The sequence below is a fragment of the Stegostoma tigrinum genome, chromosome 26, assembly GCF_030684315.1.
Source record: "Stegostoma tigrinum isolate sSteTig4 chromosome 26, sSteTig4.hap1, whole genome shotgun sequence".
Classification (NCBI taxonomy): Eukaryota; Metazoa; Chordata; class Chondrichthyes; order Orectolobiformes; family Stegostomatidae; genus Stegostoma; species Stegostoma tigrinum.
The window spans coordinates 26617105-26633272 of NC_081379.1; the positions used below are offsets into that span (position 1 = coordinate 26617105).

The 16168-nt window shown below is 41.2% G+C and overlaps 1 protein-coding gene across 1 annotated transcript in view; it reads left to right on the forward strand.

The window, feature by feature from the left end:
* Positions 1–16168, forward strand: part of LOC125464211 (huntingtin-interacting protein 1-related protein-like) — a 138466-nt gene that overhangs the window by 96167 nt on the left and 26131 nt on the right. Inside the window, exons 11-17 of the mRNA XM_048556408.2 lie at positions 390–533; positions 1997–2070; positions 2163–2235; positions 5357–5540; positions 7666–7754; positions 11721–11837; positions 15399–15500. Coding sequence (XP_048412365.1) covers positions 390–533; positions 1997–2070; positions 2163–2235; positions 5357–5540; positions 7666–7754; positions 11721–11837; positions 15399–15500 — 783 coding nt within the window. The remainder of the gene's footprint in view (positions 1–389; positions 534–1996; positions 2071–2162; positions 2236–5356; positions 5541–7665; positions 7755–11720; positions 11838–15398; positions 15501–16168) is intronic.

Here is a 16168-nt window from a genome sequence, read left to right on the forward strand (position 1 = left end):
CCTTCTTGTCAAAATAGAAGGATTGCTCAGACTAATGAGGTCTTAACATGTTTAGGTTGGCTCTTATAAACTGCTTGCTTCTGTTATGTTGGCTGAAGAAAGACCATGATTTTGATTTTATTGGAGTGCACATGCAATAATTTTTGATCCACTTTCATTCTAAAGATAGTGAATTCTACCTAAATCCTTTTTGATTGCAGGATAAATGTATGAACAGATCCCCTCATATACCTGTGCAATATTTTCATTTTCCCCTGCCTAGTCAAATGTAGATAAGTTTCTACCTGTTTATTGAAAAAACTCACCTTTTAAGTAGTTTTTCTTGGCACTCCCAAGTATATTTTGAACAAGTCAGTGTCCTGTACATCTCATCTTTTGCCCTTTTATAGAGCCCTCCAAATTTTTTGCGAGCTTCTGCCCTGGCAGAACATGTGAAACCAGTGGTGATCATCCCGGATGAGGCCCCAGCAGATGATATTGAGGAACCAGAAAGTCTTATAGAGGTCTCTACAGCTCCAGTGACTGAATCTCAGGTAAGAGGCAAATGGGATTCTTTCAGTTCTCTTCTAGGTCGGAAGTTGTTTCTAATGATTAAAAAATGAGATCCAAATCCAATATAAAAATACCATGAAAGTACTTGCAAGAAAATGGTTATAAATTGGAGAAAGTTAGGATGGAGCAAAGCTAACCTGGTCTGGTATATGTCTACATTTACAGGGATTGTGAGTAGAACAGGTTTTTCTTGAACGAGGAAATTCCAATTAAAGAAGGAAACCAGGTGCTACTTGACAATTCTCTTTCTATCCATCATATGAACTTTTAACAGTTTTATATTGTTGGGAGCAACGTGATTTTATTATTGTGACTATGGGAGAATTTAAATGTCAGGCTCAAGCATTCTGCCAAAGATGGTGTTTGCTTTGTTCAGATTAAATGCCATTTTAACTGTAATGTTTATGGACAGCATGGGAGGATGTCATCCCTTTCAAATATAAAAGTTGGTGTCTGGGTGACTTGATTCGTGCCCCGACCTAATTTTAATCACAGGCAGCACAAAGTGAGCAAATTATTAACAGTGCCTAGAGATTCTGTTGACTCTTGGACCAAGGGAGAGAGAGTTCAAATGTGCCAAAAATGTGACATTCTGCAGGTTTCTATAACCTCATCACACTTCATCACTGACTCCAGTCAGCCTGCTGCAAAGATTCTCACCCATCCTATTGCTTCCTCTGAACTTGATTATTCCATCCTCTATTAACCCAACACTTGTCTAAAACTCTGCCATCTCTATCCTGACATGCTAAGTCCTGTCCTCCCCTGTGCTCACTGCTGTACATGGGTTTGGTCTGACAGTGCCTCAATTCTAAAATGCTTTTTCTTGCTTTCAATTTCAGTTAATTCTGGCTATTCTTTCAGTTGGCAAGCTCATAAGCTTTGCAGTTCATCCCTAAGCCTCTGCCCCTCACTATGTCTCTTTCTTCCCTTTAACCTACCTTTTTGATCAGCATTTGAGTTAATGTTTTCATATGTTTTGTAGTTTGTTTTATATTGCTCCTGGGAAGCACCTCAAGTGATGTTGCAATACTTTAAAGGTGCTATCCAAGTATAAGCTGTTAATGCCTTTCTTGGCTGTGAACATCTTGGACCCTCTCACAACTCCCAGTTCTCGTTGCTACTCCCGTAATGCTGTTTCCTTGGGTCTCTAGTGTTGACATCTGTTTGCTCTTAGCCACCAACATCTCCTCATTTTGTGCCAGGTCCTGGTGAGCTTCTGAAGCGAACAGTTAGAAATAGATCTGATTGTCACACGAGCTCTAATCTCTTGACTTTGCTGCCCTGGGTGCTGTGCTTTTGCCACAAGTTAGTATGAGACTCTTACTCAAGCAGTTACTGCCTTTTTTTGTTGTTAAGCTTTTATATCAGCTAGGCAGCTTTTAAGAACTTGAGAAATCTTTGTGGATCAAACTGCGTTAATTGTGAATTTATTTTCTTCTAGAACTTGGTGGACGTGGACATCTTCGATGCTACTTTTGGTCCCCCAACTAATAATGGTTTTGTGAAAGATGATAGGTAAGGTGGCTGGACTTGGAGACTTACCAGATCTATTAAACAATGCTGTTTGAATTAAAACTTAGATAGTCCTTTGTGCATTCTTCATGCAGAGATCTTCAGATTGACAACCTGAAGAAAGAAGTGGAGCTGCTGAAAGCTGAGATAGAAAGAGTAAAGTCCGAGGTAGGATCCCTTTTATAGATTTCATTCTGATTCAAGGAAAGTGATTGATAAATAGGACAATTGCACTTAATTGTATTTTCAGGTTTTGTGCCTCCAAGGTGGGTTACCATTTTGTTACCTTTTGCACTAAGTCCAACTGAAATCACATTGCAATGAGTTTACACTTATATTGTGCTGTCATTTCCAGCAATGGAGAGTAATTGGCTAGAAATGCAATCGTGCCTTTGTTACCTCTTGATTCTGCTTTTCTAATATTTTCTGAGTTGTTTTCACACTTTAACTCTCCATCAACTTGACTTTGTTCAAATTCCTGCTGTCCGAATGGAGCTGGGAATTGCCCATTGGAAGTTAAAAGTCTGGGGTAATTTCCATGTTGGTTCACTTGTCTGGACCTCTACATGATCCCAATGCAAGCCTCAGTCATGTGTCTAGTCTTTAACAATCTGGAGACTGGAAGACTTGACCCAGTGGAAGATGAGTAACAACAGCTGAAAATCTGCCTAAAGTAAGCATGTTGATGAAAAATGTTGTCCTAAGATAGCAGATAGTCCAAAATAGAATATGAAGCCTGTGATGGTGCTTCCAAAACCAGACTGTGACTGAGCTTTTGAGGTAGTCCTGAATCTATTCACAGATAAAATTTAACATGTCGAGCTCAGTGGCATTCCAAATTCAGCATATCTTCGAGCTTTCTAAATACTAATATATTTTGTATGCTGACATTTCTGGCTGCTTTAACTTTGCATCAGATTTTTTACCGCAACTAAAATGGGTGAACTACCCTACTCATCTGATTTGCTATTTATAGGATGGCCCTGTGCAATTTGACTACTTCAGTTCCTCTGAGATCTCTGTATTTTTCCAATTCTGGCCCCTTGTGCATTCTCTACCCTTAGCCCTCTACCATTGGTAACCTATAGCCTTAGCTGCAGAATTCAATCCTTAGATCTCTCCTAAACTTTCAAACGTAATTAATTTGAATGGAACCGTTTTGGACAAGGCTTTCGGCTTCAATGGAGGTAGAAGATTGTTGATAATAGATTGGTTCTCTGTTACAGGCTTGGTTGGTCTGATTTTTACCAGCTGTGCACCCCATAAAATAGGAACAATCTGCCTTTCAAGTCTGGTCAACACCATAATCAATACTTTCTTCTAGTTGGGGTGTGATACATCAGATACAGCCTGAGACTGACCATAAAGTTCAAATTTAACAATGCAAGCTGTGAAACTGAATTCATCTCTTGTGCTTTGTCTGTTGAAAATAATCATAACCTTTGCTGTTCAGCTATAAAAACCTGATTTTCCAGCCTGCTGCCAATATGTGGTTTGATCAGTATCCACTCCCTAGTACACTATATTGCCTAATGATGTCAGGCAATGTCTAATATGCACGCTAATATGACTCTGAAATCTAGTTGTGTTTTACATTTTCCTCACTAGGCATGGGCAGAAAATGCTATCACATAATCCACATCATTAAGATTATATATTTTTTCTTTCTTTACTTAGCACTTGACCAAAATTCTGCCAGCCTAACAGGAACATTGGAACAGGAATAGGCCATTCAACCCCTCAAGCCTGTGCCAATATTCAATGAGATCATGGCTGATCTGTGGTTCCCCAATTTAGCCTCCTCTACATCAGTGAGACTAAGCGGAGACTCGGAGACCGCTTTGTAGAGCACTTTCAAAGTCTGTCCCCCACCCCAGCCTCATCCCATGACTATCCCTGCCTCCTTGACCTGACACAACCAGTACATCTTCTCTCCCACCTGTCCACTCCTCCCACCTCACTGACCAAACTCCACCACTGCCTACCTGCACACACCTATCACCATCCCACCTACCTTCCCCAGCCCCAACTCTCCTCTCTCTATTTCAGAGATTGCTTCCTCCTCCCTATTTCTGAAGAAGGGTCCCAACTCAAAATGTCAACTTTCCTGCTCCTCTGATGCTGCCTGGCCTACTGTGTTCCTCCAGCTCCATACTGTGTTATCTCTGACTCCAGCATTGGCAGTTCTTACTATCTCTGATCTGTGATCTAACTCCACATAGCTGCCTTTGGCATTTATCTCTTAATGCCTTTGCTTAATAAAAATAAAATATGTCTCTGATTTTAAGATTAATAACTGATTCAGTATCCACTGCTATTTGTGAATGAGCATTCCAAACATGTATCATTATTTGTGCGCAGAAGTGCTCCCTAACGTCTCTCCTAACCATCGGCCCTAATTCTCAGACCATGGCTCCCTGTTCTTGAATCTTTCAAACAGAGAAAATATTTCATCTTTACCCACCTTGTCTATCCCTGTTAATATCTTGATGAGCCCAATCAGATCACCCCTTAATCTTCTAAATTCTAGTGAAAACAAGCCTAATTTGTATAATTTCTCCTCATAACTTAACCCCTGAAGTCCAGGTATCATTCTTGTATGCCAGCTCCCCTCCAAGGCCAATACACCATTGCTGAGGTATGCTCATAGCATTCCAAATGGGGTCTATCCAGGATTTTGTATAACTGTAGCATAATTCCTGCAGTGTTGTCTTCCAGTCCTCTAGGTACAAAGGCCAGTACTGCATTAGCTTTCCTGATTATTTTCTGCACCTGTTTGTGACATTTTTAAGGATCTATGCATCTGAACCCCCAAATCTCTTGCGACTTCCACTGAATTCAGTTTCAAGCCATCTAGAATGTACCCTGATCTATCCTTTTTCAGTCCAAAATGGATACCTTTGCATTTGTCCATGTTGAACTTCACTGGCCACAGTTTTACCCATTCACCCAGCATAAAATTACAAAGATGTTAGACTGTCATCTACACTCTGTATGATGCTGCCTAACTTTGTGTTTTCAGCAAATTTGGATACATGACTTTCAGTGCCATTATCCAAGAGTTGTTAATAAGCAGGGCAGGCTCAAAGTGCCGAATGGCCCCCTCTGCTTTCTTCCATGTTTCAATGATGGATTATAATGGTATCATTCAGTAGTCATTGTAAATACGGGAAAGGATAGTAATTATTTTACTCGTGACTAATGGGCCAGTTGAAAGAGACTAATGCCTTTGTTTAGGTTTTGATATTTTCAAAAGATAGATTTGTCAATGTGCTTATCTTCTTGCCAGGCCCAGAAGTACATTGCTCAACTGAAAGCCCAGATTAATACCTTGGAGACTGAGCTGGAGGAGACACGTAAACTGAAGCAGAAAGCGCTGGTCGACAATGAGGAATTGCGGGTTGAGCTGGAGAACCTGCGGAAACAGAAGTGTGATACAGATAAAACACAGTTCATGTTGATCGAGGCAGAGAGTAAGTTTTGTTCTTGCCCTGATTGTGGCCACTAATTGCTTGAGGAGGCTGTTGATCCAATGGGTGTGGCTTTCAACTTAATTGGAACACACCCTGCTTTAACACCGTATTTAGGATTACTATTCTTATTACTTCATTAATAACCACTGTCCTAAATAGAGATGACTAATTCAACATCCATAACCTGTTTGAAGGCTTAAGTTTTCCCTACACATTATTTGCTGCCATTCTTTACCAGCCTTAGCAAGGATTAGTGATTCTTAAACCTTTTCTTTAAGAACAATTCATGAACTCTACATGTCAATGATGTCACTTACTGTGCTTGCTACAAACTGAGGCAAGGAGCTACCGTTAGCGTGTGCCTCAAGTGGAATCAGCAAGTAATCTTGACTCTTTAATTATTTTAATTGGAAAGATTTGTTGCGTTTTTCCAACCTTGTTGACGTCTTTGCCTCTGCCCCTGAGTCAGAGAATGGATCTTGTCCAAGGCAAGCACTGAGTAAATGGGCAGGGAGAACTGCTACCGTCTGAAACCGGAAATTCCAGAATAGTTTGTGAATGGCCTGGAAGTTAGAGGTGAGGGATTGGGGGTGTGTGTTTCCATCGCCATCCTGTGCACCCAAAACCCATCTTCCATGTTATAGCAATCTGTCTGTCATTGTGTCAATCGTGGTCCTTTAGTGGCCCATTAAGGGCAATTTTGAAAAGTGGCCATTTGTGGACTTGTGGTCTGATGATAGTGTCCCTGCCTCTACACCAGAAGGTCCATGTTCAACTCCCTACTGCCCCAGGGATTTGTCCCAACATGACTTACCACTTTGATTAAAAAAAAACGAAAGCTAAGTGGCTGCGGAAGAACTGCTACTACTTTACATGCAGCAGTTGAAGGTAGGAGGCAAGACTTTGGAACGGAGTAGCTTTCACTCTGCATTCTTCAGAAAGAATGGGTCAGGTGCCTCCTTTTAGGGGCTTCCCTGTACCTGTCAGAGGCAACCACCCCCACTCAAAGACCAAATTCCTACTTTAACCCTGCACCCTCTATCACCCTGGCCTCTCTAACGTGCCCACCCACCCCTACTGGGCTCGTCCAAATAACCGAACGTAGCTCTGAGCCTGGGCTGTATGACCCGTTATCCTTAGGGATTAGAGACTGTCACTGCCCAAGCTTGACAGGTCAGCAGCTCTTCAAGGCAGAACAGACGTCCAGCCCCCTCCCCATTTCAAGTTGGAGGGAAATCCCTCTAGAGGGAGGTTGTTGCCAGCACATATATCGCTAAGAGGCAAGTAGATTCTGTGTCAGCATCTGTCTGCCATTCGTGCCCAGAGAAACACCTTTTCCCCACTGAAATCCAGCTCGATGTTTTGTTATTATCAGTGGCAGGAGCAGCAAAGGTTCAAAATTGGGAGAAAACTAAATGGTGGGAATCCTTTTGTTTGTGATAAGGATGGAAAGAGAAGAGCATTGAGGTTAGATAATTCCATGATGACTCCAGCCACGGTTGTGATTGAAGTGACACAAAATATCTATTGGCTTCTTCTTTAGTTTTTATCACAGTGAGACAAGCTATACCACCAGTTTGACTGTCAGGTTGTGTTTTGTAATCTGTTCTATGTCCATATTATTGACACTTCAGTTGAGAACTGGACATGGCCCAGTGGCTCAGTGGTTAGCAGTGCTGCCTCACAGCACCAGGGACCTGGGTTCAATTCCACCCTCGGGCAACTGTCTGTGGGGATATTACACACTGTTTCCGTGTCTGCATGGGTTCCCTCTGGGTGCTGCAGTTTTCTCCCACATCACAAAGATGTGCAGGTTAGGTGGATTGGCCATGAGAAATGTAGGGATATGGTAGGGGGTGGGTCTGGGTGGTATGATCTTTCAAGTGTCATTGAGGATTTGATAGGCCAAATGGCCTGCTTTCACACTGTAGGGATCCTGTGATTATATGGAGCTTCTTCTCGATTCAGTTTTCACTCCATGAGCATAATCCACTGCGAAATTCCCCTGAAGAGTCTCTGAGTAGCTAACTTCTGAAAAAGTGACTGAATCCACTGACTCCATCCATTAGACCCTCTGAAACTTAGGTCCGGTTTTATTTTAATGTCACTTAAATTATTCTTGCAGAAAAGGTACAAGCAAATGAGCAACGCTACAATAAACTGAAAGAAAAACACAGTGATCTCGTCAACACCCATGCTGAGCTCCTCCGAAAGGTAAGGAAAGCCTTTCTGTGGGATGTGATTTGGTGTATAATCCGTTATTATGAGAATAAAGCTGTCTCTGTGCCGGCTTTCAACCAGAATAATTTCAACAGTAATTTGCATTGCTACATTTCATAGAATGAAAATATCAGTCTAGTTCTAGCAGAGAAAATTGAATTGAACTGCATCCCTCCTCTCTGCTGTGTGCTGCATACAATGTTCAATTTCTGACATACCAGCTGGAAAACCTGGCAATGTATAAAACAATGGTTTAGAATTAGGTTTCAGTTCAGTGACCCTGATCTTGTAGAAACCAACATAGACTGGTTGCTCTCAGTGTTGGAATCAAAACCTGTTCAGGTACAAATGCAGCTGATTGCAGTTTGGAGTTTATTGATATAGAAACTATTTTAGGCAGAGCTTGAGGGCTTTTTTAGAAGATGTTGCTGAACTGACTGCATCTATTAAAACCTGTGCAGGTGTTGTTGTGAAAGGTGAAATACAGTGGATTTGGACAGGTTAGGAAAGTGGGCAAAGAAGTAACAGATGGAGTACAACGTGAGAAAGTGTAAGATCATACACTTCAGTAAGAAGAATTAAAGCATGGACTATTTTCTAAAGGGGGAGAAAATTCAGAAATCTGAAGTGCAAAGAGACTTGGGAGTTCTAGTCCAGGAATCTCTCAAGGTAAACTTACAGGTTGAGTTAGTAGTTAGGAAGGCAAATGCAACTTTGGCACTTGTTTTGAGAGGACTTGAATATAAAAGCAGGGATGTACGATTGAGACTCTCCAAGGCTCTGGTCAGAGCACATTTGGAGTATTGTGCACAGTTTTGGGCCCCATATCTCAGGAAGGATGTACTGTCCTGGAGTGTTTCAGAGGAGACTCACGAGAATGGTCCCAGGAATGGAAAGCTTAACATAAAAGAAACATTTGAGGACTCTGGGTCTATAGTCATTAGAGTTTAGAAGGATGGGGGTGGGGGATCTAATTGAAACTTACAGAATACTGAATTGCCAGGACAGAGTGGATGTTGGAAGATGTTTCCATTGGTAGGAGAGACTAGGACCCGAGGGCACAGCCTTAGAGTAAAGGGAAGACCTTTTAGAACGGAGATAAAGAGGAATTTCTTCAGCCAGACAGTGGTGAATCTACAGAATTCACTGCCACAGAAGGCTGTGGAGGCCAGGTCATTGAATATATTTAAGACGGAGATAGATTCTTGATTGTCAAGGAGATCAAGGGTTATGGGGAGAAAGTAGGAGAATGGGATTGAAAAACTTATCAGCCGTGTTTGAATGACGGAGCAGACTTGATGGGCTGAATGGCCTAATTTCTCCTTCCATGTCTTGTGGTCTTATGCCTGTCCAGCACAATTATCCATTTGTGGTATGGACTGTGTGGGATGTGAGCTATTTGTTTTGTTGCAAATAAATGATGGGAAAAGCTGAGTGCAGTATTTACTTGGATTTAAATGTGCTATGCCAACTTAAGCAGTCATACACATTTCATTATTTGTGTGAGTGGAGCCCAGTATCAGAAATCAGTGCTGGGTCCTTTACTGTCCATGGTATATAAATGATACAGAAGAAACAATGTGGGGGTGAGGTGGGGGTGGGGGGGTGTGTTGGCTATTGATGAGTAGTATTGATGATTCATTGATTCCCTGCATGGTTGACAATGAGAAAGAAGTTCTCAGGTTTCAAGGATATGGATTATTTGGTCAACTGGGCAGATTAGTGGCAGATGGCACTTAACTCTGATAAATGTAAGGTGATGAAGCTTTTCAGCCATGAAGAAGGGTTCGATAAGCTCAGGTTGTTTCCTTTTGAGCAGAGAAGGGGAGCTGATTAAGGTGTATAAGATTGTAAGTGGCATGGACAGAATGAATAGGAAGCAGCTGTTCCCCTTAGCTGAAAGGTCAATAACAATGGGCCATAACTTTAAGGCGAAAGGGAAAAGGTTTTGAGGGGATTTGAGGAAACCGATTTTTCAGCCAAATGGTATAGAATCTGGAATGCACTGCCTCAGAGGGGAGTTGGGTGAGAAACCTCACAATCTTTAAATAGTTCTTGGTGAGCACTTGAACTGTCATATGTTCAAGGCTCTGGACCAAGAGTTTGAAAGTGCGATTGGTGTAGATTCAGAGTGGTTTGTTGTTGATGCAAACTTGATGGACCAAGGGGCCTTTTCTGCACTGTGTGATTCTACAATTCTATGATTAATTTCTCCTTGACCTTATTGAAGAAGCCCTCTATTAAGGCCAGACTGACATAACACATTATACACTTACGCACAAAATTCTGCTTTTTTGTGTTTGGCAACATAAACGTCTGTACATTCTATTGCTTATCAGATTTAAGTGCATTAATCTGCATGAATCATTAACATGATGTCAGCCACTCAGAGCAGGCTGTAGGCACTTGTGTATTTGTGACTTAATGCTTTTTAATGAGATGTTTGGCGTTTGATAATGGGTTAATGGGGCATGCAAATGGGATGTTTTGTATTTACTAGGTATGACTGAAGATTAGTACAATGCTGTTACTACAGCTATCGCATCATGGAATATTTTCTAGTCATTTTCCTTTTCTGGAGATTACTGGGATGAACCAGATTCTAAGGTGCTGTGACCTAGATTGCTTTGGTGTTAGTTAATCCAGCAATGTGCTCAATTCAGAAACTTTGGATTTTGAATCAATCAACCTGCCATTTAATTATTTGCATTGATTTGGAGATACCACTACTCTGCATTAATGTTGGATACCAACAGTTTATTGGATTTAATAAATTTCAAAAGAATCAAACCTGTAAGTTTCGACAGGAGTACTGTACCCATTATGAGCCTCTTCACAACAACCAGAATGGAAGGCCCAGCTTATATTTTTCTCCTTGCAGCCTGAGACTTAGGTATTGCTTTCTACTGCATTAGTTCCTTAGCTGAGATCAGTCAACAAGTTTCGATCAGGAATTCAGCTTTAGTGCCTTATCCCTGTGACTCACTGATGCACATTACGACACATTTCTGACTTGGAGTGTATTGCCGTTCCTCAATTGTTATGTGGTCAAAATCCTGAAACTCCCTTGTAATAGCATGATGGGTGTACCCACAGTCTTATCCACAGCACTTCATCAAAGCAGTTCATGAATACCTCCTTAAGACAGTAAATACTGGCACATCCAGTGATACCCACATCTCATGATTAGGAAGCTAAGCCATTCACAGAAAAAATATATTGATTGTAAAGTGGGGCAGAATCCTACATCTGCTTGCCTTCCTTGCATTGGTAACTGATTCTTTGTTATTCTTAATTCCTTTTACTCATTCACGGGATGAGGGTATCACTGACCAGGCAGCATTTATTGTCCAGAGGGCAGTTCAGAGTTAACTACATTGCTGTGGGTCTGGAGTCACATGTAGGTCAGACCAAGTAAGGATGGCAGTTTCCTTCCCTAAAGGGCATTAGTGAACCAGATGGATCTTTCCTGACAATTGACAATGGATTCACAGTTGTCATTAGATTCTTAATGCCAGATATTTATTGAATTCAAATTCCACCATCTGCCATGGTGGGATTCAAACCCAAGTCCCCAGACGTTATCTAGTCTCTGGATTAACAGTCCAGCAATAATACCACCAGGCCATTGCCTCCCCTATTTGGGAAGGAGAAGATAGGATCCAGGGCAAAGTTCTTTCTTGTCATTGACACTGGCTGTCCCTTAATTCAAGAATGAGTTTACTCAGGATCATGGAGTTCTGCCGTTTGTATATCACGTGACTGAACCAGGCTGATCCCTCAATTCTCTGATCCTTGAACAGAACTTTGTGCTGAGCTCTTAAGCTACTTGACTATTATTTGTAAATCTTTCAACATTTATACTGGACTGCACTACTATGACAGTAAAATCTTCAGTATAATAAGTAGGTATACTGCACCATGATGGGGAAAGGATTTTGATTTGTTTGTTCCATACAGAGTGCTGAGACAACCAAACAGTTGACGGTAACGCAGCAGACCCAGGAAGAAGTGGCCCGCACGAAACAAGAGCTTGAATTTGCCATGGAAGAAGCTAAAAGGGAAGCAGAGATGAAGGTAAGGCTGAGCTGGTAAACCCTCAGTGTGGACTTTGAGGTGCCTGAATCAGCTCTGATGCACTTCAGACTAGGACATTTAATATGCCAGACTCAGAGCGCAGTATCTGTTCAGACCTCTGGAGAAGAAAGCAACTGTACTGTAGCCACATTCTCAGATGAAACACAGATAGGTGGAAAGGCAGGCTCCAAGAGGGATGCAAACAGTTTACAGAGAGATATTGAAGGTTTAAGTAAGTTGGCAAGAAAATGGCAACTGGACTAAAATGTGAGAGTTCATTTTGAAAGGGTGAACAAAAGAACAGTATTATTTACTTGGACAAAAACTGCAGGAAGGTGCAACACAAAGGTATTTGAAGGTATTTGGGCATGAAACACAAAAAGTTAGCACACAAGTGCATCAGGTAGGCAATTGGGAAGGCAAATGAAATGTTGCCCTTTATTTCAAGGGGTATTGGAGTACAATGGAGGGAAGCCTTACTGCAATTGTACAAGGTGCTGGTGAGACTACATCTGTGAGCAGTTTTGGAACCTTTAGTTGGAGCAGTTCAGAGAAGGTTCACTAGTAGGGATTTACTTATGAGCAAACGCTAAACAGATCTTCTGTTTCTCATCTTCTGTTTCTCATCCTCTGATTCTGCCACTATGTTTCTCATCCTATTTCTCGACCTCTGTTTCACATCTGCTGCTCACTGGAGTTTAGAAGAATGAGAGGTGATTTCATTGAAATAAATAGGATTCTTCAGGGGTTTTACAGGGTAAATGCAAAGAGGATGTTACCTCTCATGGGTGAGTCCAGGACCAGAGGGTATAGTCTCAGAATAAAAGGAGCACCGATTTAAGACTGAGATAAGTTTTTCTTCTGTTAGAAGGTTAAGACTCTTTGCCATAGACAACTGTGTAGGCAGACTCCTTGTGTATGTTTAACGATGAGATAGATAATTTTTTTTGTTAGCTGGGGAATCAAGGGTTATTAAGAAACAGCAAAAAATGGATGTAAGGCATGTTGGATCAGCCCTGATGCTATGGAATGGGGGCCAAAAGGCCCACTCCTGTTCCTATATAGAGTCAAAGAGATGTACAGCATGGAAACACATCCTTCGGTCCGACTTGTCAATGATGACCAGATATCCTAAGTAAATCTCATTCTATTTACCAGCATTTTGTCTATATACCTCTAAACCCTTCCTAATCATTTACCCATCCAGATGCCGTTTAAATGTAATAATTGTACCTGCTTCCACCACTTCCTCTGGCAGCTCATTCCGTATATGCACCAGCCTCTGTGTGAAAAAGTTGCTCCTAGGTCCTTTTTATATCTTTTCTCTCTCACCTGAAACCTAAGCCCTATAGTTTTGGGCTCTCTCTATAAGGTCATCCATCAGCCTCTGACACTGTAAGGAAATTAGCCTCAGCTTGTCCAGCCTCTCTCTTTAGCTCAAACCCTCCAACCTGGGCACCATCTTTGTAAATCTTTTCTGAACCCTTTCAAGTTTTACAACATCCTTCCTACAGCAGGAAGACCAGAATTGCACACAGCATTCCAAAAGAAGTGTAACCAGTGTCCAGTACAGCCACAACATGTCCTCCCAACTCCTATACTCAATGCATTGACTAATAAAGGCAAGCATACCAAACGCTGCCTTCACTATCCTGTCTATGTACGACTCCAAGAAAATATGAACCTGCACTGCGAAGTCTCTTTGTTCAAAAGAAGAGTTGGGACTCAGTCGTAGATTTGGGTTCGGTAGTAGTGATGGTCATAAATGTTCTTGCCTTTCGGAATGAGTCCTTGTATTTGTCTTGTAGGGTAAATGTAATGGGGTCCTGAAATCACACGGGGAACCTAGGAGACATCATGTGCCACAACTCCACGCCTTCAGTACAATCTTATCAGATTAAGACCTGTATTATACTCCAGCTGATACATTTATTTATTTAAAGTTAAACATGGTAAATAACTAACACTCGGTTCAATCAGCATTTCTCAATCATTACTAAAATCTTCAGCGCGAAAAGCACTAACATGCTTCTCCTCAGTATGATACTGGAACTTTGACAAACATTCATTCATTTCAACATTTAGAACAGTGACCGTGGAGCCAGATCCAGTTAGGTCTGTCTGCCCGTTTTAATGTTTTCTCATCAACCAACCCAAGTCATCCATTGCATACCTCGTAGTTGAAATCTCCGGATCACATAGCTTTCTATCAAAGAGGCTGCAAACAATCGCTGGTAGACCATCAGGAAAACTCTTGTGAAATTTCATTTTAATGATTAAATGATGTATCCAGAGAGGCTTTCAGTCTCTGATTAAAATCCAGATTCAAGACTTGTACACTGCAGGACTTTCGACACTTTAATTCATTTAGAGAACAATATCTAACACTTTGCTCTGATCATTTCCTTCCTAACCTGATCTGAATGCTGCATCCGACTTTATACAGATCAATAGCCATTCCTAGAAGCCTTAATGCACAAAGACATTGAGTCAAATTATAAGCCTTTGTTAATATCAAAAGAAGTTGGTCCATCACTCACTCTTCTGTACCACACCACAACACATCGGGGCAATTTAACCTCTCCCGGGTTACCAAGGCAGATGTGATTGATACGTTTAAAAAAGGCTGCATTGTAATCTTATGTTATGCATTGATATTTTTACATTGTGTTTTCTTTTGATATTGATTCTGTTCTGCGTAAAGCTGTCCCATCAGAGTGACATTTTCTGACATCAGAGTGCCGCAAAACTTTAGAATTAAGAAGCTGCTGGATCCTTGTTGATATGACTTTAAATGATGAAGTGCAAATGAGGAAAATCCTATTATATGGTGCATCACATAGCTTTACCTCTTTGCTACATTTGCAGTTTTAAAGGGTAGCTATTGCAGCAACCCGCCAGTGCTGTGGTATTACAAAATGCTATGAAATTTGTGTTTGACAGCATTTGTCCTTCACTATGCAATGATGCCTTTTGGTAAATGGGACAATTGTGGATATAATGTCCCTGTATTCATGCAATGGAGATAATCTGTTTCTTTCTCAAATCCTTTCTGGATGCTGCTCATTAATTTGTTCTCCCTTGAATATTCAAAACCACACGCTTGGGGTGTTTTGGTTTCAGATAGTGCCCTCTAGAGTCAAGATTCAGTTTAACTGTCAAATAGCTTTCTGAACCATGAATTGATTGCCATTCAAATAGTTTAACAAAAGACAAAGTCATTGCTTCCTTGCACAGTAAACTCTGAGAATGAGTTATAATGGTGTAAATAATTAATACCAGAAGTTGATTCTTCTGGATTTATTCCTAACCTTTTAAATATGATGTAAAATGTATCTACTGGTGTCTCTCACTTGATGTGATTGCAATGCATCAAGATTCTGAGTTAAAGACAGGTTATGTCAACAGGAAAATGTTGAGTTTCTTCTGATACAATTGTCTGAAGTCTGACTCTTGTTATAGTGCAGTTGAATGCCAGTCTTCTGTATCATGAATCTTAGCTGAGTTACAATACCTTAATGAAATGTGTTTTCTGATATTCTCTGATATCATTACTTACAGCTGGAGGACCAGAACTTTACAACGGAACAGCTGAAAAGGGAACTGGCTGCAAGTAAGGAGGAACTGTCTACCATCCAGGTCTCACTGCGGAACTCTGAACAGGTACGAGGTAGAAGGTGACAAGGTGGTCCGATGGGATTGTTGCATTTTTTCCCTCTGTTTCCTTCCCCTCTGCCCCAGAGGGTGCTAAATCATATTGGGATACTGTTCAGGTACCTCACCTATCTTAAGCATTGTTTAATTGTTAGCCTGCAGTTTTCTGTGTGACTGGGAGGGATCATTACCATGTCCCTATATACATGTATGTTGTTACGTCAGTCACTGGAGCAGTGATTCGGCCTGTTTCTCTCCTCTCTTTAGCTCAGGAGTGTGAAAACTCATTGCATTTCCCTAACAACGACTCTCAATAAACTGAACAAAGAGCAACAATTTGCCAGGACTAAGTTGCTGCGTTTCACTCTGGAGACTGGGTTTTCATCTCCCAAGTGAATAAGAGGATCTCAGGATCACTATCACTTCCTCATTACTGTTTGTTGAGTGGGATTACGGGCAAAGTTAACACAAGTGTAACTATCCGACACCACCTCATGAAGAAGTGTAATCAATATCATAAATATAGTTGGAAAAGGAAACTGTGAAGGGCTATGGAGCCACACTTGCAAAGAGCCAACATGGGTACAGCGGGCTGAATGGCCTTCCGAATCTTCTGTGTAAAGATGGTTGTGGTGGGGAGGGATAGCGAGTACTGATTTTTGTCATCTGAATTAGAG